The sequence below is a fragment of the Hyla sarda genome, chromosome 3 (assembly GCF_029499605.1).
Source record: "Hyla sarda isolate aHylSar1 chromosome 3, aHylSar1.hap1, whole genome shotgun sequence".
NCBI lineage: Eukaryota > Metazoa > Chordata > Amphibia > Anura > Hylidae > Hyla > Hyla sarda.
The window spans coordinates 152,265,836-152,288,288 of record NC_079191.1 but is presented as its reverse complement, the minus strand read 5'-3'; the positions used below and the strand labels follow the sequence as shown (position 1 = coordinate 152,288,288).

The window sequence follows — 22,453 nt, the reverse complement described above, 5'->3', positions numbered from 1 at the left end:
CATTTACGCCCCACAGGTGTCTGACAGATTTTTGGAACAGTGGTCCGTGGAAATGAAAAATGTAATTTTTCATTTGCACAGCCCATTGTTCCAAAGATCTGTCAAACGCCAGTGGGGTGTAAATACTCACTGCACCCCTTATTAAATTCTGTGAGGGGTGTAGTTTCCAAAATGGGGTCACATGTGGGGGGTCCACTGCTCTGGCACCACGGGGGCTTTGTAAACGCACATGGCCCCTGACTTCCATTCCAAACAATTTTTTCCCCAAAAGCTCAATGGCGCTCCTTCTCATCTGAGCATTGTAGTGCCCCAGCAGAGCACTTGACGTCCACACATGGGGTATTTCGATACTCAGAAGAGATGGGGTCACAAATTTTGGGGGGCATTTTGTCCTATTATCCCTTGTAAAAAAATTAATTTGAGGGAAAAGTAGCATTTTAGTGGAAACAAACTTTACAACACATCCAACTTTAACAAATGCCATGTGTTTTTTTTTTTTGTTTTTTGCTGTTCTGGCACCATAGTGGCTTCCTAAATGTGACATGCCCCCCAAAAACCATTTCAGAAAAACTCACTCTCCAAAATCCCACTGTCGCTCCTTTCCTTCTGAGCCCTCTACTGCGCCCGCCGAACACTTGACATACACATATGAGGTATTTTCTTACTCGAGAGAAATTGGGTTACACATTTTAGGGAGATTTCTCTCCTTTTACTCCTTGTAAAAATTCAATAACTGGGTCTCCAAGAACATACTAGTGTAAAAAATGAAGATTTTGAATTTTCTCCTTCAATTTGCTACTATTCCTGTGAAACACCTAAAGGGTTAACAAACCTTTTGAATGTCATTTTGAATACTTTGAGGGTTGCAGTTTTTAGAATTGGGTCATTTGTGGGGTATTTCTAATATGAAGGCCCTTCAAATCCACTTCAAAACAGAACTGGCCCCTGAAAAATTTCGATTTTGAAAATTTTGTGAAAAATTTAAAAATTACTGCTATACTTTGAAGCCCTCTGGTGTCTTCCAAAAGTATAAACATGTCAACTTTATGATGCAATTTTATGTGAATCAATATACAATTTATTTGGAATATTAATTTTCCTTGTAAGCAGAGAGCTTCAAAGTTAAAAAAAAAATGCAACATTTTCAATTTTTTCATCAAATTTTGGAATATGTTACGAATCAGAATGAAAGGTAAAAGCATCCCAGAGTTATTAATGCTTGAAGTGAAAGTGGTCAGATGTGCAAAAAATGTCCTACACTGAAAATTGTCTGGGTCCTTAAGGGGTTAAAAAGCATCTGTCACTAAAATCGCACAGTGCTGACTTTCCTCACCCTAAAGACATCCTCCTTAAGTCCCCTTTCCTTACATACCTTTATTATCCTATTTAATTGCCAAAAAATAGGTAAAAAAAGATTTTGTTAAGTGCTTGAGAGTGTCCTGGAGGTGGGGCCAGCGCCGATTCACCTTGCATCTAAGCACTACGTCACAGCCAAGTGAGTGATTGACATCCCAAAATATCCGGCTGATTGACATCCTAAAATATCCGGCTGCCAGCAGCTCCGTCTGTGCAGTCTGTACATGTGCTGAAACAAAATATACAGGCGCACGCGCAGATTGCACAGGCGGAGCTGCTGGCAGATGGATACTGGTGCCAGGAGGATGTCTTCATGGGGAGAGTTGGTATGGTATCATTTAGGTGATGCTCGTCACAATGAAAGGAGAAAAATTAGCCCTGAGCCGATGTTAGCCAAAATCCTTTCCAATATATCCACCCAATTTGTTTACATCTCAGCACAATTCCACTTTACATTTTTGTATTTTATCATTTTGGTTTTTGTGCAACCGCCTCATTCTTCGTTAATAAGGCTATAAAACCAGATGAAGCTGGCATGGGAGCCCATTCAGTAACTGCTATATACCAACATTTTAATAAATTTTTACCACTTCAACCCATGTATGCAGTCACTGTATTGATCAGTTGATCAAATGGTGCCAAAAAGTTCAACAGATTTGTAAATTGCTTCTATTTAAAAATCTTAATCCTTCCAGTACTTATCAGCTATTATATGCCCAAGAGGAAGTTATATAGTTATTTTCTGTCTGCCCACAGTGCTCTCTGCTGACACCTCTGTCCATGTCAGGAACTGTCCAGAGCAAGAACAAATCCCCATAGCAAACCTCTCCTGCTCTAGACAGTTCCTGATATGGACAGAGGTGTCAGCAGAGAGCATTGTGGTCAGACAGAAAATAACTATACAACTTTCTGCAGGGTATACAGCAGCTGATAAATACTGGAAGTAATCCTTCATTTAAGTCATTTACAAATCTGTTTAACTTTCTGCCACCAGTTGATTAGAAAAAAAAATAGTTTCCACCGGAGTACCCCTTTAAATACTGAAACCACTGCAAGAGTGACTTTCACCACAGTTGTTTTGTTGACATACAGCTGTACTGAAAACCTATGGTTATATTCTCTAAATTAGTTTTTCCCAACCAGTGTGCCTCCAGCTGTTGCAAAACTACAACTCCTAGCATGCCCGGACAGCCAAAGGCTATCTGGGCATGCTGGGAGTTTTAGTTTTGCAACAACTTGAGGCACATTGGTTAAAAAAAATACTGCTCTATATAGTGAGTGTTAGATCACTTATTTACAAACCTAAGACTGCAGGTACATAAATCTGTGTATTATTATTTACAGTGTATATTATGAGGCTAATGCTTCAGTACAGTCATACAAGCAACAATGAAATCATTCCTTCAGTTTGCACATAGAATTGCTTCTAATTCCAGCTACGTAAAACATTCATGAACTGCCAGCGGTAAAAATTGCTGGTAAATTGACATTTCATTTTTTCATTCTTGTATCTATTATAAAATAGATGTGGCTTGCTGATGGAACTTCTGGCATGTTCTGTACAATTGCTATAGATGCCTCCTTGAAGAAGAATGCATTATGGAATATCATTTATGGAATTCATTTCTTAGAGTTAGATTAAGGTCATTTATGCTTTTTCAATGGAATCCAAATTCAGATTTCTCCTCTATGGGGACCATGCAATGTTTGGAACCCTTTATTGTAGTAAATATATTATTACATATTAATTATTATATAGGAAAATTGTGGATAATAAGGCTGCAAAGAAATCAAATTACCCCCTGCTGTTCTGCAGGACCTGTATAATGCACGCTCTATTTAGAGGAACAAAGGAGCATTGTAGTAACAGCCGCAAATGGCTCATTCACAGAATACAGGTTTACTGAAGCATGAAGAAAAGAAAAGATGGGTGCCCGAATGGAAATAAAGTACTATTCCACATTAATGTCAAAATGTATATTATTGGAGGCCTCTCTGCTGGAGGTATAGTATCCTGCATTTCATGGAGCTATTTTCCCTAAAGTAAATCTCTCAGTAAATCATGGGAGTTAATACGTACATGGCTATATATGGCTAGTCACCATTCTGGGCATACCTTTTTTTTTTTTTTTTTTTTTTTTGGGGGATTCACAGACATTTTTAGCACTGAGATATACGCTTTTTTGTTATTACCGTATATACTCAAGTATAAGCCGACCCAAATATAAGCTGAGGCCCCTAATTTCACCCCAAAAACCCAGGAAAAGTTATTGACTCGGCTATAAGCCTAGGGTGGGAAATACATCATCCCCCCCCCCCATGTCATCATCCTCCCTTGTCATCATCCAGACCCCCATCATTAACACCCCCATCATCATCACCCTGTCATCGTCCCCCCCTTCATCATGCCCCCCTTCATCATCACCGCCTGTCATCACCCCCTTCATCATTACCCTGTCATTATCCCCACCTTCATCATCCTTCCCTTCATCATCCCCCCTTCATCATCACCGCGTGTCATCATCCCCCTGTCATCATCCCACACCCCCCCTTCATCATCACCGCCTGTCAATCCAGTGGTCTTCAACCTGCGGACCTCCAGATGTTGCAAAATTACAACTCCGGGCATGCTGGGAGTTGTAGTTTTGAAACATCTGGAGGTTCGCAGGTTGAAGACCACTGCGGCCTTCGTCATCATCCAGACCCCTCCTTTAGTTTTCTACTCACCTCCCCTTGGTGGGAAGGAAGGTTGAGCTGGTCCAGGCCATCTATGCTGCAGGGACCGTCCGGTGGGGAGGGTTAGTCGTTACGGGCTGTCCATCTTCATCAGTGGGGCCCTCTACTACGCTCCGGGCCCAGCCCCAGACCAGTGACGTTGCCTGTGCATCGTCGTCAAGGCAACGGCACTAGTCCGGGGCTGGAGCGGAGAAGAGGCCCCCCCGGTGAAGATGGACAGCCCGGAACGACTAACCCTCCCCACCGGACGGTCCCTGCAGCATAGATGACCCGGACCAGCTCACCCTTCCTTTCCCATTTATGGCAGCAGATACGCTGCGTATTCCTTGCTCACTATACACACAGGGCTTTCCGGTGACAGCCCTAAAAATCACTACTCGCATAGGGCTGCCGCAGGAAAGCCCTGTGTGTATAGTGAGCAAGGAATACGCAGCGTATTTCCCGCTGCTGCCATAAATTTTGCGCAGCGTCAAATATGCTGCATATATGTCGTGTTAGAACGCACCCTAATAGTATGTTTCTGCTGGACTCCTGTTACTAGAGAGCGGTGCAGTGGAGGCGCTCAGGTAACATGCACACAGATAAAGCTAGGCTGTTCGGCCACAGCCAGATAGCAGGATTGAGCTAAACTGCTGTCAAGTAACATCAATGTCAGCAGAATGTAGCAAACATTTACTTACACAGATGTGTTCCTTAATTTGTCTCTAAAACTGACATATCCAGAGATATAAAGCAGGGGTCTCAAACTGGCGGCCCTCCAGATGTTGCAAAACTTCAGCTCGCAGCATGCTCGGACATGCCCAGACAGCCATTTGCTGCAGCTAATGGCTGTCGGGAATGCTGGGAGTTGAAGTTTTGCAACATCTGGAGGGCAACCAGTTTGAGACCCCTGATATAGAGGGAGATGATAACCCCTTAACCCCTTCATGACCCAGCTAATTTTTTGGCTCACATTTTTTTTTCCTCCTTACCTTCTAAGAAGCATTACTTTTTTATGTTTTGACTGACAAAGTTGTATTAGGGCTTATTATCTGTGTAACAAGTTGTACTTTCCACTGATACACTTTTTCTTTATCATACAATGTATTACAAAGCCAGACAAATTATATGTAGGGCAAAATTGAAAAAAATATCGAATTGCACAATTTTTTAGGGCAATTATTTTTTCGTTGACATGCTATCTTTATTCTGTGGGTCAATAGGATTTCAGTGATATCAAACTTAATTAATGTTTGTTTTGTTTCTATGGTTAAAAAAAATTGAAAACTTGGAAGAAAAAAAAAAACTTTGTTCATTACCATGTTCTCACCCCTATAACTTTATTGTTTGCGATACCAAATATGCATATTTTTTCTTTTTTGTACCGTGTTTTTTTTTTTGTAGAAAAGAGGGGTGATTTGAACTTTTTGCCTTTAGATGGCTTACATAGATCAATGTAATGCTATTGCATGACACTGATCCATGAAATCACTTTAAAGATGTGTACGGTTATATAGACTCCAATCCACTTTATGGAAGAAATTCTCTCTGCCACTCTGTCTATGGAGTTCCACCAAACTCCGGATCAAGACTTTGAGCCATAAAACAGAGGGTCCAGCAATACAATAAATTAATAAGAGGAATTCACAGACCTAGTCCAGTCATTTTCTTTATTTATTTTTTCATCTTTGTTGCATTACAGCATATATTAATATCATAAGGAGTATATAGCCATTGCACTCACGTCCATAGCCGAACCTGGCGTTACATTTCGGGGAGGATCCCCTTAATCATGTGTGCAGGTTAGCACCTGGGGATGACTTAAATACCTGCTACAACATATCTTGATATACAAAGGGTTAATATGATTTTCACTTCACGCTTTACACATACAGATTAATAAATATACCAAGAAAGGTCCCTCAATAGGGAATAAATTAATTTGTAGTGACAACACATTAAAGAAAAAAACAAGACAAACATTTTAGCTTCAAATAAAATTGGAACTTTTCCATGCTTGGGATGCGTTCATTGCAATGTGATTTTGCGAGGTGACTGCGTGTATCAGCCAATGAAAGGAAACTAAATTGCAATAGTTGCAATGTAATCTATATGCTTAAATGCCCGTGCGGTAAAGCATATGTCACGCAACCAAGTAGAGTTATTAAAACCCGAATAGCGGAACATAAAAGCGTAATAAAAAAATTCTGTGCTAAAGAATGCAATGCAGACTCGAAGCATGGTGAAACCTCAGTGGCACGTCACTTTGCTAAAAATAAACATAATGTTACTGATCTTAGATGGCTAGTCTTGGAAGAAGTACCGATTAATGTGAATGCGGACATGAATAGACGGCGTCTCATGCAGAGGGAGGTGTATTGGATAAACAAGACACGATGGAGCCGAAGGGATTAAATGAATTGTGGAATTTTTAAGTTTTTTTTAATAATGTTTGTACTGTTTGATAATACTTTCTACTTCATTCTTGGTATATTTATTAATATGTATAAGTGCAAAGCGTGAAGTGAAAATCATATTAACCCTTTGTATATCAAGGTATGTTGTAGCAGGTATTTAAGTCATCATTCATCCCTTGAACAACTACCACCATCATTGCATTGTCATTATACTTATTACTGTTATTTGGCAAGTGTTTCTATTTTGTTTGATCACAATTTATTTCCCCTGAGTGATCCCAAACAGTTTTTTTTTCTTAACTTTCTCCTCCAAATGCTATAGCTCTCCCACTGTTTTTCACACCTGATAGCTATCCTCTGGCAATTTGCTGGCTTAGCCTAGTACTATATATTTGAGACAATAGGTCTGTTAGAGGCCATCTGAAACTACCATCTAAAGTGCTTCTTAAGTGTGATATCTAGAATTATACCAGAATTGAACCAGAAGGGAACAAAAGGGAACTAACTCAACATTATAACTACAAAAGTAAGTCACTCTTTTTCAAAAACAAAAAACAAAAAAGAAACATGCACTCACTTATTACTTACATCATTGCGATACATTTTCTCTTCTATCCCCCACCGATTTCTCCAGTGGACTCTATATACATCTGTCCATGCCTCCTTCCCTCACCTATGTATTGCTCGCATGCACTGCTCACCATCATAAACCACTCAAAGTCACCTCATTCCATGGTACAGCACAGAAGTCGCTCCATCACTTCACCCTCATCTGCTCTCCCTCTTCTTTCTTCTGCTTTTAGCTGCTGGGGACATTGCTCCTAACCTTGGCCCACCTTTCACGAATATTTGCTCTACACTGCCTGCCTCTTGCGGAACCACTACAAACTTTAACTGCGCTCTTCTAAACTCTCGATCTGTGTGCAATAAGCTCACCCAGATCCATGACTTATTTCTCACTAATTCTCTTAATCTGCTGGCTCTCACAGAAACATGGATACAACCTTCTGACACTGCTTCTCTCGCTGCTTATCTTATGGTGACCTTCACTTTTCCCATACCCCCAGATCTGACACCAGGCATGGTGGAGGAGTTGGGGTGCTTCTAGCCCCACAATGCACTTTTCAAGTCATCCCCCCATTACCTTCACTCACGTTTCCCACTTTTGAGGTCCACACCCTCAGGCTCTTCCGCCCATTGTCTCTCAGAGTGGCGGTCATCTATCGTCCTCCTGGTTCTCCCCAAGTGTTCCTGGATCATTTTGCCACCTGGCTCCCTCACTTTCTTTCCTCAGAAACACCTACACTCATCATGGGCTATTTTAATATCCCCATTGACACCCCAATCTCCTCTTCTGCTTCTCGGCTTCTGTCTCTAACCTCCTCCTTTGGCCTTTCACAGCTTACTGACTCTACCACACACAAGGATGGGAATACACTGGACTTGATCTTCTCTAGACTTTGCTCTGTCTCTAAATTCACTAATTCTCCTTTTGAGCTCTCTGACCACAACCTTCTCTCTTTCTCTATCAGTAACTTCTATCCTCTTCCGGACACTCCAACCTTGTACACTTACAGAAACCTGCGTGCCATAAACACCATTTAATTTATAGACATTCTACAATCTTCACTATCACCAATCACCTCGCGAATATTCGAAATGCAAATTTTATTGGCGAATATCGCATATTCGCGAATATTCGCGAATATAGCACTATATATTCACAATTACGAATATTCATTTTTTTTTATCACAGTACACATTACAGTGATCATCCCTCTCTGCTTCCAGCTTGTGTGGTGTAAAGAAGGCTCTAATACTACTGTATGAGACTGGCGCGAGAATTTTCGCATATACGAAAATTTGCATATGCAAATTTTTGCATATGCAAATTTTCGCTTATGTTAATCTTTTTATACGCGGTACGCGAATTTTCGCATATGCGAAAATAAAACGTGAATATTGCGAATATGCGAATTTAGCAAATATATGACGAATATTCGTCCATATATTCGCGAATTCGAATATGGCCTATGCCGCTCAACACTAGTGCTGAACGTCTGTGGAGGAAAACTAAGACTTCTTCAGACTATCTGCACTATAAATTCATGCTTAAATCCTATTACTCCGCTATTCATCTCGCCAAACAAACATATTTTACCTCCCTCATCTCCTCTCAGTCTAACAACCCAAAACGCCTTTTTGACACGTTCAACTCTATCCTTCGGCCTAAAGTACAGACCCCAATCACTGATTTCTGTGCTGAAGACCTGGCCAAATACTTCAGAACTAAAATCGATGACATTCGTGATGAAATCCTCTCCCAGTCCCCTAAAAGTTCTGAACCAATTCCCAGCCACATCTCCTCTTCATCACTCTCAGTTTTTGAGCCTGTAACGGAGGATGAGGTTTCCAGGCTCCTCTCCTCCGCCTGCCCCAATACCTGCTCTAGTGACTCCATGCCTTCACGCCTCATCCAGTCTCTCTCTCTCCTGCTATCAGCTGTCACCTAACTAAAAATCTTTAACCTCTCCCTCTCTTCTGGGGTCTTTCCTTCTTCCTTCAAACTCTCTATCATAACCCCACTATTGAAAAAAACATCTCTGGACCCGTCCTGTGCAGCCAACTATCGACCCGTCTCAAATCTCCCCTTTATCTCCAAACTCCTGGAACGCTTGGTCTACTCCCGCCTTATACGCTATCTCTCCGAGAACTCTCTCCTTGACCCCTTACAGTCTGGTTTCTGCTCCCTTCACTCCACAGAAACGGCCCTAACCAAAGTCACTAACGATCTTCTGACGGCCAAATCAAAAGGCAATTTCTCTTTACAGATTCACTTGGACTTGTCTGCGGCTTTTGACACTGTGGATCACCAACTCCTCCTCAGTAGTCTCCGCTCCATCGGTCTCAAGGACTCTGCTCTCGCCTGGTTTTCCTCCTATCTCTCTGGGCGCTCCTTTAGCATCTCATTTTCTGGCTCTACTTCTTCTCCTCTTACCCTTGCTGTCGGGGTTCCCCAGGGATCGGTCCTGGGTCCTCTACTCTTTTCACTCTACACATCCCCTATTGGAAAAACAATCAGTAGATTTGGTTTCCAGTACCACCTCTATGCTGATGACACCCAACTCTATACCTCTTCCTCTAACATCACCCCTGCACTCCTACAGAATAGCAGTGACTGTCTCTCTGCTGTCTCAGACATCATGTCCTCTTTATATCTGAAACTAAATCTTTCTAAAACAGAGCTTCTTGTTTTTTCTCCATCAACTGATACTGTGCCTAACCCTGACATTTCCATCTCGGTATGTGGTACTACCATAACTCCCGGGCAGCAGGCTCGCTGTCTTGGAGTTATACTTGACTCTGATTTGTTTTTCACTCCCCATATTCAGTCTCTTTCACGTTCTTGTCACCTGCATCTCAAAAATATTTCAAGAATCCACCCATTTCTCACTACTGAAACTGCTAAAACTCTCATTATTGCTTTGATTCACTCCCGCCTCGACTACTGTAACTCTTTACTAATAGGCCTTCCTTTCTCCAAACTCTCTCCTCTCCAGTCCATCCTTAATGCCGCAGCCAGACTCATCTTCCTCTCCAGCCGCTACACCGACGCCTCCTCTTTGTGCCAGTCACTACACTGGTTACCAATTCAGTCCAGAATACAGTACAAAATCCTCAGTCTCACACACAAAGCTCTCCACAATGCTGCACCTCCCTACATCTCCTCTCTCATCTGTCTACCATCCTACACGTTCTCGCCGATCTGCTAATGATCTCACACTAACATCTTCTATAATCCAAACTTCTCACTCCCGTCTCCAAGACTTCACTCGTGCTGCACCGGTTCTCTGGAATGCTATCCCTCAATCCCTCAGACTCAACAACAACATCCATAGTTTCAAACGTGGCCTGAAAACACATCTCTTCAGACAGGCCTATAACATTCTTCAATTGGCCTCAACATATCCTCAACATATCCCCACACTTCTTGTTTGAATAGTTATTGTGTAATATTATGTCTGATACTTGTCTTTGTTTGTACCCCATAATTGTAAGTGCTGCGGAATTTGTAGGCGCTATATAAATACAATTATTATTATTATTATTATCCCCAGGTACTGACCTGCACGCATGGTTTAGGGGATCCTCCCCGAAATGTAGCATCAGGTTCGGCTATGGACTTGGGTGCAATGGCACTGTACTCCTTATGATATTAATATATGCTGTAATGCAACAAAGATGAAAAAATAAATGAAGAAAATGACTGAACTAGGTCTGTGAATTCCTCTTATTAATTTAATGTATTGCTGGATCCTCTGTTTTATAGCTCAAAGTGATTGATCCATGAAATCTGTGCTAGATTGCTAAGGGCTGCTAAACAGGCAGCCTTCAACAGTCACAGAGCCAGGGAAGATGCCGAGGACTAGGTAAGGCCTCTGGCTTTCCAACAACCCATACATTGTGGGGAAGCTATGGGACCACTAGACACTAGGGAATAGCAGGAATGAATGTTAAAATGCCGTGATCTGTATAGATCACGGTATTTAAAAGGACAAGTTGTCAGGCATGAGACTTTTTCTTTAACTAGTTAAATGATGGACATCAGAGCGATCTTCGATGTCCGTCTTTACCGGCAGATGTCAGTTGCTAATAGCAGCGGGCATCTCCCAGTTATGACGCGGTCCCAACCATTGACGTACATGTATGTCATGGATCAAGAAGGGGTTAAGGACACTCCCCATTTTGGCTTTGAACATACCGGCGATCCAGACTAAAACGATATATATCAGATGGGTCCAGCTTTTTGTGCCATGGAGGAGGGAGTTGGCATTACTAGCATTACTTCCTCCCTACCCTGTGCTCAGAGATTCCCCCCATCTGTGCTCTGTCATATTGGGAAAAACTTCATGTCATGAACATGTGAGAGTGAAGCCTGCATGAATACTTATGAGGGGGGAGAATATATGAGCACAGGGTGGGAGGTAGGAATGCCAGATCCCTCCTCCATTGCACAGAAAGCAGAATTTGCACTTTATAAACTAAAGTTTGGGAAAAACTATCTGAAAAAGTGGTGTGATTGAGCTGCTTTGCGTATTCCCTCTTCCCAGAATTCCCAGGGCAGTTCTAATAGCCTTTGAAGCTCCACACACCAGTAACCCTTAACGACCATGGACAATTGAAGCTCCACACAACAGACCCCTTAACGGCCATGGACGATCTACGTCCGTGGCCGGCTCCCGTTATGTGAAGTGCGCTCAGGAGCTGAGCACGCTTCATACCTGGCAGGTCCCAGTTGCTATTAGCAACCGGGACCTGCGGCTAATACCGGACATCGCCGATCGGGCTGATGTCCGGTTTTAACCCTTTAGACGTCGCAATCAAAGTTGATTGCGGCTTCTAAAATGGGAGAAAACAGTTGCCGTTTAGCTCAGCAGGCTGTTCGAGTTGGTGAAATCGTGGCATCCCGAACAGCTGAGAGGACAAGGTAGGCACCTTACCTTGCTCCTCACTGTCCAAACAGCATTACATTGCTCCAATCCTGCCATGCAGGATGGAGCAGCAGAGCACCGATAACATTGATCAATGCTATGCTATGGCATAGCATTGATCAGTGTATGCAATCAAAGAATTGCATGTAATAGTCCCCTATGGAGACTAAAAAAAAAAGTGTAAAAAAAGTTAAGAAAAAAAGTTAATAAATGTGAATCAACCCCCTTTTCCCATTAAAAATAAATGTAAACAAAAATAAACATATTTGGTATCGCCGCGTGCATAAATGTCCGAAATATAATGTTAATGAAACCACACGGTCAATGGTGTACATGTAAAGAAAAAGTCCAAAATTGCACATTTTTGTTCATGTTGTATACCCTAAAAAATGTATAAAAAGCGATCAAAAAGTCCCATCGAAACAACAATGGTACCGATAAAAACTTGAGATCACAGCGCAAAAAAATTAGCCCTCAAACCACCCTATATATGGAAAAATAAAAAAAATTATAGGGGTCAGAAAAGGAAAATTTTACACATACTAATTTTGGTGCATGTAGTTATAATTCTTTTTTAAGTAGTAAAATGAAATAAAACCTATATAAATTAGGTATACTATCCTATATAAATTATGTAGACCTACAGAATAAAGATATGGTGTCATATTTACCAAAAAGTGCACTGCGTATAATCGGAAGCCCCCAAAATGTAAAAAATGGGTACGTTTTTTTTTTTTTCAATTTTGCCCCACAAATATTTTTCTTCTGGTTTTGCTGTATATTTTGTGGTAAAATGATTGATGTCATTACAAAGTACAATTGGTGACACAAAAAATAAGCCCTCCTATGGCTCTGTAGGTGGAAAATTGAAGGTGTTCTGAATTTTAGAAGGTGAGGTGGAAAATACGAAAGTGCAAAAATGAGGTTTTAATATAGATTAGATAAAAAAAATACCTTTATTGCAGCCTTTTTTGTTTTGATTTTACAGTGTGAGAACATAGTCTAAGGGTGGACACATCAGTAGGTTTACAAGTGTACCTAAATGTGGCCATTTAATTTGTGTTTGCATGTGTATAGGTGGGACAATTTGGACAGTCATTGCTATTACCAAAATCTTTATTAAAATACACATTCTACATTGACTTAAGACAACTTTTAGCACCATGTGTTTTACACTACAGTGTACAGTACAATGTATTAGATACAGATAGTAGGTATTGCTAGCAACACTTCATTATAAATAGGACGATTACTGTAAATCAGAAATAATTAGCTGCTTATTGATGGGGATGGTGAACATGGAAAGTGCAGAGCCAATTAACTGCTAGCAGAAGAACCAGTGGCATCATCATTTTGTGCCAATGCTAACACCTCGGTGTGCCGTAAAAGCTATTTTTATCACCATCACATATGAAAAGCTTCTCAAACAGATCCATCAGAATCTGAGTTTTCAATTTACATTACACACACAGGCTTTTGTTGCTATGCAGTATTTGCTGTCAACTCAGCATGGAGTGCTAAGAAATTGCATCCAGTCATTTTCACCTAGGCATTTCTAAAAGATATTGCCAAAGGGCTAGTGAACTGTTAAACCATGGCAAGATTAGTGCCAGCATAAGCCGCATAAGTGACAACGTTTAATGATGTAGACCTTTACTCCCACACAGACTTTCTCGTCCAAGGGCTCAGAGGATATAGAAATCATGTTGTTAAATCACATTAGCATGGACAAAAACACAAAAGTTGCTGGGAAGTAGTTTAAATTCGACAAGATGAATGAAAGCCATGTTTGATCGCATTCGGATACATGGCTTAAAATGTTTATTTCTGGAATAACCAATTATTATCAAACCAATCATGAGCAGAAGTAATATTTCTGTAATAACCAATGATACATTTGTTTATTTATTTACAAAATATTTCACCAATATATTTAACTAAAAGATAAATTGTATGAACCACGATGTAACTCATTACCATTCATCCAATGCTCATTAGGTTAAAGGGGTACTCCAGTGGAAAGCAATTTTTTATTTATTTTTTTAATCTGGTGTCAGAAAGTTAAACAGATTTGTAAATTACTTCTATTTAAAAATCGTAATCCTTCTAGTACTATGCTCCAAAGGAAGTTCTTTTCTTTTTTAATTTATTTTATTTTCTGTCTGTCCACAGTATTCTCTGCTGACACCTCGGTCCATCTCAGGAAATGTCCAAAGCAGGATCAAATATCTCTAGCACACCTATCCTGCTCTGGACAGTTCCTGACACAGACAGAGGTGGCGGCAGAGAGCACTGTGGTCAGATAGAAAATAAATTAAAAAAGAAAAGAACTTCCTCTAGAGCATACAACAGCTGATAAGTACTGGAAGGGTTAAGATTTTTATTAACTTCAGCAGCTGATAACTACTGTAAGGATTAAAATTCTTTAATGGAAGTAATTTACAAATCTGTTTAATCTGGAGCCAGTTGATACAAAAAAAACGTTTTTTTTTCTGGAATACCCCTTTAAATCATATCCTAACTACTAGGACATATGCACAATGCTTGTTGGGCAGCAACCAGTTACTTTGACAATTGTCCTGCCTGTCATTTAGCAGCATGTCTTTACACTTAATGGCAGTCAGATCGGCCAGGGGAGGAAGACTAAAAAGCCTTATTAAAGTAAAATAACTCAGGATGCCCCTGGTTCTGCTATTTTCTCTGCAGCTAAATAACAATAGTAAGGCAGGTGAAAGTATTTCAGAAATATACACTATATATACTCTGTATTGTTTTTAAATCATTTACATTTACTTAATTTCTTTTAATTCTTTCTCCTCTGCTCCTTATTGCTGTATTATCTTTCATAATTTACATCATTCAAGCAATTTTTTTGTATTGTTTTTCTGCTGTATAGAACATTTTAAATTTTCTTCATTGTGTTCTTTGCTTTCTTTCTCTTCTTCCTACATTCAATTTCCTCTTTAAGCAGTTTATTCTAGGACTGATGTAATATCGATCCAGTTAGATTTTATTGCCAAAAGATGTGGATTTTTTTTTCTTCTTCTACAATGTTTCCTACATTGACTGACCCTTAGCTATCTCCTGTGACATTCCTCTTCTTCAGTGACAGATTTCTTGACTCTGCTGATTTTCTACTTAGATGCAACTTGAATTCTCACTTAGACGATGATCACCACTTCTAAAAATAGGCTCCCATAAGAACACATTCGATTCATGTTTTCAGACTGTGTGATGTGTCTCGGAAGCCAACAGTCATTAAGTAATGTTGAATCTTTAATCCAGAGAAAATCCCACTATGCAGATTTGCAATGCTGTACGTTGACAAAGCGTGCGGTTCTTGCACAGAACAAAACCATTGTAACATTTCAACCACTATCAATGACATTGTATTTTTTAAACCACTAGTTTCAAGTTTACCATTTAAATAAATTCCAACCTCACCAAAAAGACTACCTCTTTGAGAAGACTTTATTCAGACAAATTTTGTGTGACAGATTTTTGGTCCACCATGAATTGTAACAATTTTTTTCAGAACCACCGCACGTTGAAGACCTTTTGGGTTGTCTTCCATAAGAGATTTCACTGTATACTTAATTATCCAAATAACGATTGCTCATGTACGTGATTGACTTAATGTATTGATTCAACTAAAGCAAACTAGAGGTGTTTCCCATATCAGCCAACCATATCACTGCTTTTATTTTCAGATCTACTTTAAAAAAAAATTCTAATCTAAATTTTGGGAAATTTTCTAACTCTTTAGGTCCTTGTTTGCACAAGTTTCCATATATAATGCCCTGTGAGTTCCCAGTGCAGTATGGACAATGAAACTTAACTCTCATTAGATACTATAATCACTTAAAGGTTATAAGCACCCCCCCCCCCCTTAAAAAGCATTATTCTTTCTTTGTACTTATCGTGGCACAAAAATACTTTCTCTATAGGTTTGTAATTTTAAAAAAATGAATACTTTATATCTATATATACTATTTATTTAGTTTTGCATATCAATTTACAGACATTACCAACCAGGTAAAACGACAGCCTCTTTGGGTCCTAAATACCTACTTCAACATGAAGACAGGGTATCCATCAATGGTAAGGAAGGGGACTATTGGAGACCAGACCAGAGAAGGCCCAACACAAACAAAAAACCACACACTCACACATGCACACCTCCTGGTAACCCCAATGGAAATGGAGAAAGCTGGCACCCCTGCCTCATTACTCGACCCAGAAGGAAGGGAGCATAAGCATCCAGGGCCTATCCAGCGCCTCTGCCTGAGCGCAACTAAGCTTGTGGAGGGATAGCTCCTGCAAAAAACATACAAGTTCCCCATGACAGGGCCTAGGAGGGGCAGAATACAAGGAGGAATAAAAGTTCCTGAAAACAGAATTATTCAACTGGGGATCAGATACTACAGAACCATCCCCACCCCTAATACAAGGGATAGAGGCAGCAGGACGGCTAACCCTCACTAAATAGGCCAACAGTTTCCCATTCTTATCCCCAAACTCAAAAAGGGCAGCCTTCCTATCCACCAATCGCAGCTGGACTCTATCATTTTGAGCCACCAACAAAGATCTCTGAGCCTTGGCCCACACCCTTTCAGTATCAGGAGAAGGATCCCTAATATGCTCACGCACCATAGCTGACCTAATCTTCCGTTGGCCCGCCACTCCCGCTATAAAAGCACCCCTAACCATGGCCTTGTAAGCATCCCATTGGACAAAGGGGTCAGTATGAGAAGCATTATGCTCCCAGTACTCAGTATGGGCAACCCCCAGAGTCTCAACAATATCATCAGCCTGTAACCAGCCAGGGTGCATGCACCAAATACGGTAAGGGGGGCTAGGACCCAAATAAAGAACTACCTGTAATGCAGAGTGGTATAGGAAACATCTCTTACCGCCTGGAGGAGATCTTCAGATGCCAGAGCAAAGCCAATGTGAGAGAAGGACATATGGGCTGCAGAGTAAAACTAAAAGGAAGATGCAGTTGGATACTTCCATCTCCAGATGTCAGTTAGGCCCAATGCCAGATGCCAGGTGTTAAAGGAGGAGGAGCAGGGTCAGCAGCGTTGGTGCGGTCGGGCACAGGATCAGGAACCACTTTGAAATCTCCTATAAAAAGGACAGGGTCAGAGGGAAAAGACAACAGTTTGTTAGTAATCAACTTCAACACAGAGACCTGAAATGGAGGGGGCACATAAGCGGAGACAAGGACAAAGGAGAAGGAACCCAGGGAACAATGTAATATGACCAACCTGCCAAAGTGATCGCAGGCTGTCTGGGAAACAATCAACGACAAGGACTTAGTAATTATGAATACTTTATATTTAACAGCCTCTGTATCAGTAAAATTTGTCAGATAAGCAATTCTCTGACAGGTTTCCGATCAACCTTTCATTTCTTTCCTAAGGGCTCGTTCACACGGGTGGATCCACAGCATATTTTATGCTGTGGATCCGCCGATGATGGACCCCTACAGTGTGCCTCAGATGTGCCTGCTCAGAGCGGCAATCCGCCACTATGAGCAGACACATTGCAATGTGCGAGTCGCCGCGTGCATGCTCAGTATACTCGCACACATGGCGGCTGCTCTTGGCCTTGCTCAGGGTGCAGGGGGAGCTGCCGCGATGTGTGCATGTTCACCGTGCATGTGCGCAGCGACTCACACATTGCAGCAGTGTGTCTGCTTGTAGCGGCAGATCAGTAAAATACGCTGTGGATTCCCTCGTGTGAGCGAGCCCTGAAGGAACATGTAAGGCTGGGTTCACATATATCAGGCATCCTGCATAGTTCAAGCCAGAGGGAAACTGATGCTAGAACTTATCCCATTCATTTGAATAGGAGAAATCACAATCATCCAGCATCTCAATTTTGAAGCTGGATGGTTGGACACGCCGGAGGGCACCAGACAGGGGAACGCAGTTCACCTATGCCTGATGCCGAACATATGTGAACCCAGCCTTAGCTGACTTATTACCACTTCAAAGCTCAGGAAAGAAGAGAAAGGCTGACATAGAGCTTCTTTGACAGACTTAACAGATAACAGTAGAACACAAACTACACATTTTATCTTATATCTTGCCTTTCAAATGTGTCAATAGCCTTTAAGATTTAAACTTTTGATACGTGATGAACACAGTTTGATTTCGTTTAAAAAAAAGTTCAATAATTTAAAAAAAATAAAATAAAAGAGCAAATAATAAAATAAAATTATTTACAAAATTATAAAATTTTAAACATTATGTTCCTTTGGATGTGTTAAGGTTGACTCATCTTCAGTTTTAGAAAAGATAACTTCTTGTCCCTGTCCCTAAACTTAAAGGGAAATTTATACATCTTACCCCCTATCGAAAGCATGATCGCAGGGGTCCCACCGCCAGAGACCCCTGCGATCTCGGTGCAACCCCCAATATTCTGTGCCAGGCGCTGCCTCTGGGACGGGGATGTGACTTCACGGCCATGCCCCCCAGTGACGTCACACCATGCCCCTCCATTCATGTCTATGGGAGGGGCATGACGAACATAGACATGAATGGAGGGGCGTGACATGACGTCACTAGGGGGCATGGCAGTGACGTCACGTCCCTGTCTCGGAAGCAGTGCCAACATAGAATGTCGGGGGCTGCACCGAGATCGCGAGGGTCCCCAGTGGCGGAACCCCTGCGATCATACATCTTATCCACTATCCTTTGGATAGGCGATAAGATGTATAAAGCCAGAATACCCCTTTAACCTCTTGGGAACGCAGGGCATATGCAGGAGCAGCAGAGCGACGGTAACTCTGATCAGTGCTTTGCAATGGCTAAGCACTGATCAGTGTATGCAATCAGAACATTGCATGTTGTAGCCCCCTATGGGGGCAAAAAAAAAAGTGTAAAACATTTTTTTTATAAAAGTTCATTAACCCATTCCCTATTAATAATTTAAAAATTATAAAATAATGAAACAAAGAATAAAAATAATCATATGTGGTACCGCAGCATGCATAAATGTCCGAACTATTAAAATATTAGGTTAGCTAAACCACACTGTCGATGGCGTACACATAAAAAAATACCAAAGTCCAAAATTTGGCATTTTTGGTCATTTCATATGCCATGAAAATATTAATAAAAAGCGATCAAAAAGTCCCATCAAAACAAAAATGGTACATATAAAAACTAAAGATGACGGCGCAAAAAATGAGCCCTCATACCTCCCCATACACTGGAAAATAAAAAAGTTATAGGGGTCATAAGATGCCAGTTTTAAACATACTCATTTTGGTGCATGTAGTTTATAATTTTTTTAAGTATTAAAATAAAATAAAACCTATATAAATTGGGTATCCTTGTATGACCTACAGAATAAAGATAAGGTGTCATTTTTACCAAATATTGCACTGCGTAGAAACAGGAGCCCCCAAAAGTAGCATTTTTAAAATTTTATTTCACCCCACAAATAATTTTGTTTTGGTTTCGCCGCAGGTTATATTCTAAAATAAGTGATGTCATTGTAAAGTACAATTGGTGACACAAAAAAACAAGCCCTTATATGGGTCTGTAGGTGCAAAATTGAAAGTGTTATGATTTTTAGAAAGGAAGGAGGAAAAAGCGAAAATGCAAAAACGAAAATTTTATTAAATGATTTAGACCAATTTTTCCCATCTAAAATTGTCGCACAGAAAGTCGCAGTCTAAATACGTGCAACTTTTTCTTTAGAGGATTTTTAGTACATGATGCATTCTAGACTATTCTAGATGGAAAAATGCATTGGTGCTGAATTTATCAATTGCAACTTTTTGGCGTAAATTCGCATCAGGCGAAAATATGCTGAAATGTCAGACCATGCTGAAGCAGGTTTAAATACGGTCTAAACCGTAGATCCCGCAGTCCGTGCGCAGACTTTTTCAAGAGCTGTGCGACTTTTGATAAATGAGGCGCACAATAGACAGGCCTAACGCTCTTTAGTTTGGTCTATATTGATGCAGGAAATAGACAGCTTTGATAAATCCCCCACATTGTCTGTTTGGAAACTATACATTTCAGTATTCACACCTCTTGCTGAAGGTGAAAGGAAGCAATGCACTCTTCAAACCAAAATAGTTTCACAGTCAGTATAAATAAAAAGTTGTCTGGGATTGATATGGATTTTATCAGTTATCTAGTAAATATCTTACTCCCGACCAAATCATTATCAGAATGTATATACCAAAGTAAATCAAAAGTAGTCAATGTCAGTTTCAGGAACTTCATACTTCTGGCCTTTATTGTCAGACGTCCAAGCTTATATCACCATTGCAATTAACATAAGTTCCCACCCTCACTAGGGAGATGTTTTTAGCCCTGGCATACCATATGCATACCATGTAAGGTATGCTTTTTCTATAGATCCTGGCAGGCTACAAGGCCTTTGTCCAGGACAGGAAATCTTCTTACACGGTGGGAGGGGGTGAGCAAGGAGCAGAGTAGCATGGTGGATGGGCTTCGTCAAATATTCTTTTTATATATACGTATATATATATATATATATATATATATATATACGTATATATGTACAGGGTGGGCCATTTATATGGATACACCTTAATAAAATGGGAATGGTTGGTGATATTAACTTCCTGTTTGTGGCACATTAGTATATGTGGGGGGGGGGAAACTTTTCAAGATGGGTGGTGACCATGGCGGCAATTTTGAAGTCGCCCATTTTAAATCCAACTTTAGTTTTTTTCAATAGGAAGAGGGTCATGCGACACATCAAGCCCACATTTTGAACACATTTTATAAGTGGTCAGAAACTTGTAAATAACTCATGAAAGAATAAAGTTACGTTACAACAAAGCACATCATTGTTTTTCTTGTGAAATTCCAAATAAGTTTGATGTGTCACATGACCATCTTCCTATTAAAAAAACAAAAGTTGGATTAAAAATGGCCGACTTCAAAATGGCTGCCATGGTCACCACCCATCTTGAAAAGTTTCCCCCCTCACATATACTAATGTGCCACAAACAGGAAGTTAATATCACCAACCATTCCCATTTTATTAAGGTGTATCCATATAAATGGCCCACCCTGTATATATATATATATATATATATATATATATATATATATACACACACACCCATACATCCATTACAAGATCTAATATATGCCATAATAATATGTATTTTTTATTATTTATTCAATGAGGGTTGTTAAAATGTTGTGTTCTTTTTCCTAAAATACCTTGTTCTTTAAAAATACAATAAATTCCCACAATTGCATGTAAATATAAACATAATCATGTCACTACTTTATGGTAAACACTGCAAAGAAATTTGCATAGGTGGATAGACTTACTGTGGTCTAAGGAAGACACAAAAGTCAGTAGCAGCCTTCTGCTATAGGAATATACACAGGGTAGTTTGATTAAATCATTCTACAATTCTTAGCATGCAGGCCCCATAGACACGTTAGTTCTTGAGCGTAGCTCAATTTTCATCATCTGGAGTTTCCTGACAGTGATTACTCTGACAGAATTTTTTTATTTTATTTTTCTTTTCAATTTCCAGCTGGTGAATGAACAACAAGAAAGCAGGCCTCTTCTCAGCCCATCTATTGATGACTTTCTGTGTGAAACCAAAGCAGAAGCAAAGGCCAGGCCAGTAACTTCAAATACAGCAGGTAATTGTGTACTGTAATCAACTCTTGTCTCCGGGATAGAGTCATCTCTATTGGCAGCCTTTACTCCATCCGAAAGAGGAAAAAGCTGCTTGTGTAAAATTGGAATCATGATTGTCAAAATAAAGTGTTTATGTTCCACTGAAAGACTGCAATTGTGAGAGAATTCAGAAGATAGAGAGTTTTCCATTCACTTCTCCACAAAGAGTAAACCATAGTCCAGGCACTTCATTATCATTCTATTTCCAGTTTTTTTTGTTTTTGTTTTGTTTTTTATTATGAAGTTGCTTGTCTTCTTTGGGCATGTCCACACAGTATAAAAAAAAGGCTCCAATAAAACTCCACAAGAAGGCGGAAAAGAAACAGGGTTTACAATTAGTTTAAGGTTAAGTTTCCACTTGTTTTTTTTCGGACAGTTTTTGTTAAACCACCACTGAAGTTTTTGAGCCAAAGTCAGAATTGGATCCATAAGGGAGGAGAAGTGTAATTCCTTCCTTTATATGTGTCCTATTCATTTTGAATACACTTCTGGCTTTGGCTCAAAAACTGCAGTGGTAGTTTTCCAAAAACTGCCAGAAAAAAAAACAAGTAAAAACTTAACCTTAGAGTGGGATTTTTGAGAAATAGGGCTGAAAAGTGCAGCACAAGATGAGCTCCATAAAGATGAGCTGTTACCTTCACCGATTTACTTCAATGGGGAACTGCAAAATCAGCAATGAAAAAAGCTGCCCTGAAAAAAGAAGTGACAAGTCATTGCTTTTTTCAGTGCAGCTTTTTCTTACAAAGAGTCATGTGCCTGGAAACGCATCCATTC

General features: G+C 40.2%; 1 protein-coding gene across 14 annotated transcripts in view; it reads left to right on the top strand.

The window, feature by feature from the left end:
- PEX5L (peroxisomal biogenesis factor 5 like) overlaps positions 1-22,453 on the top strand; it is a 319,298-nt gene that overhangs the window by 196,203 nt on the left and 100,642 nt on the right. For all 14 annotated transcript variants that reach the window (XM_056565261.1, XM_056565260.1, XM_056565272.1 and 11 more), the window contains one exon: positions 21,531-21,642. In XM_056565261.1, coding sequence (XP_056421236.1) covers positions 21,531-21,642 — 112 coding nt within the window. The remainder of the gene's footprint in view (positions 1-21,530; positions 21,643-22,453) is intronic.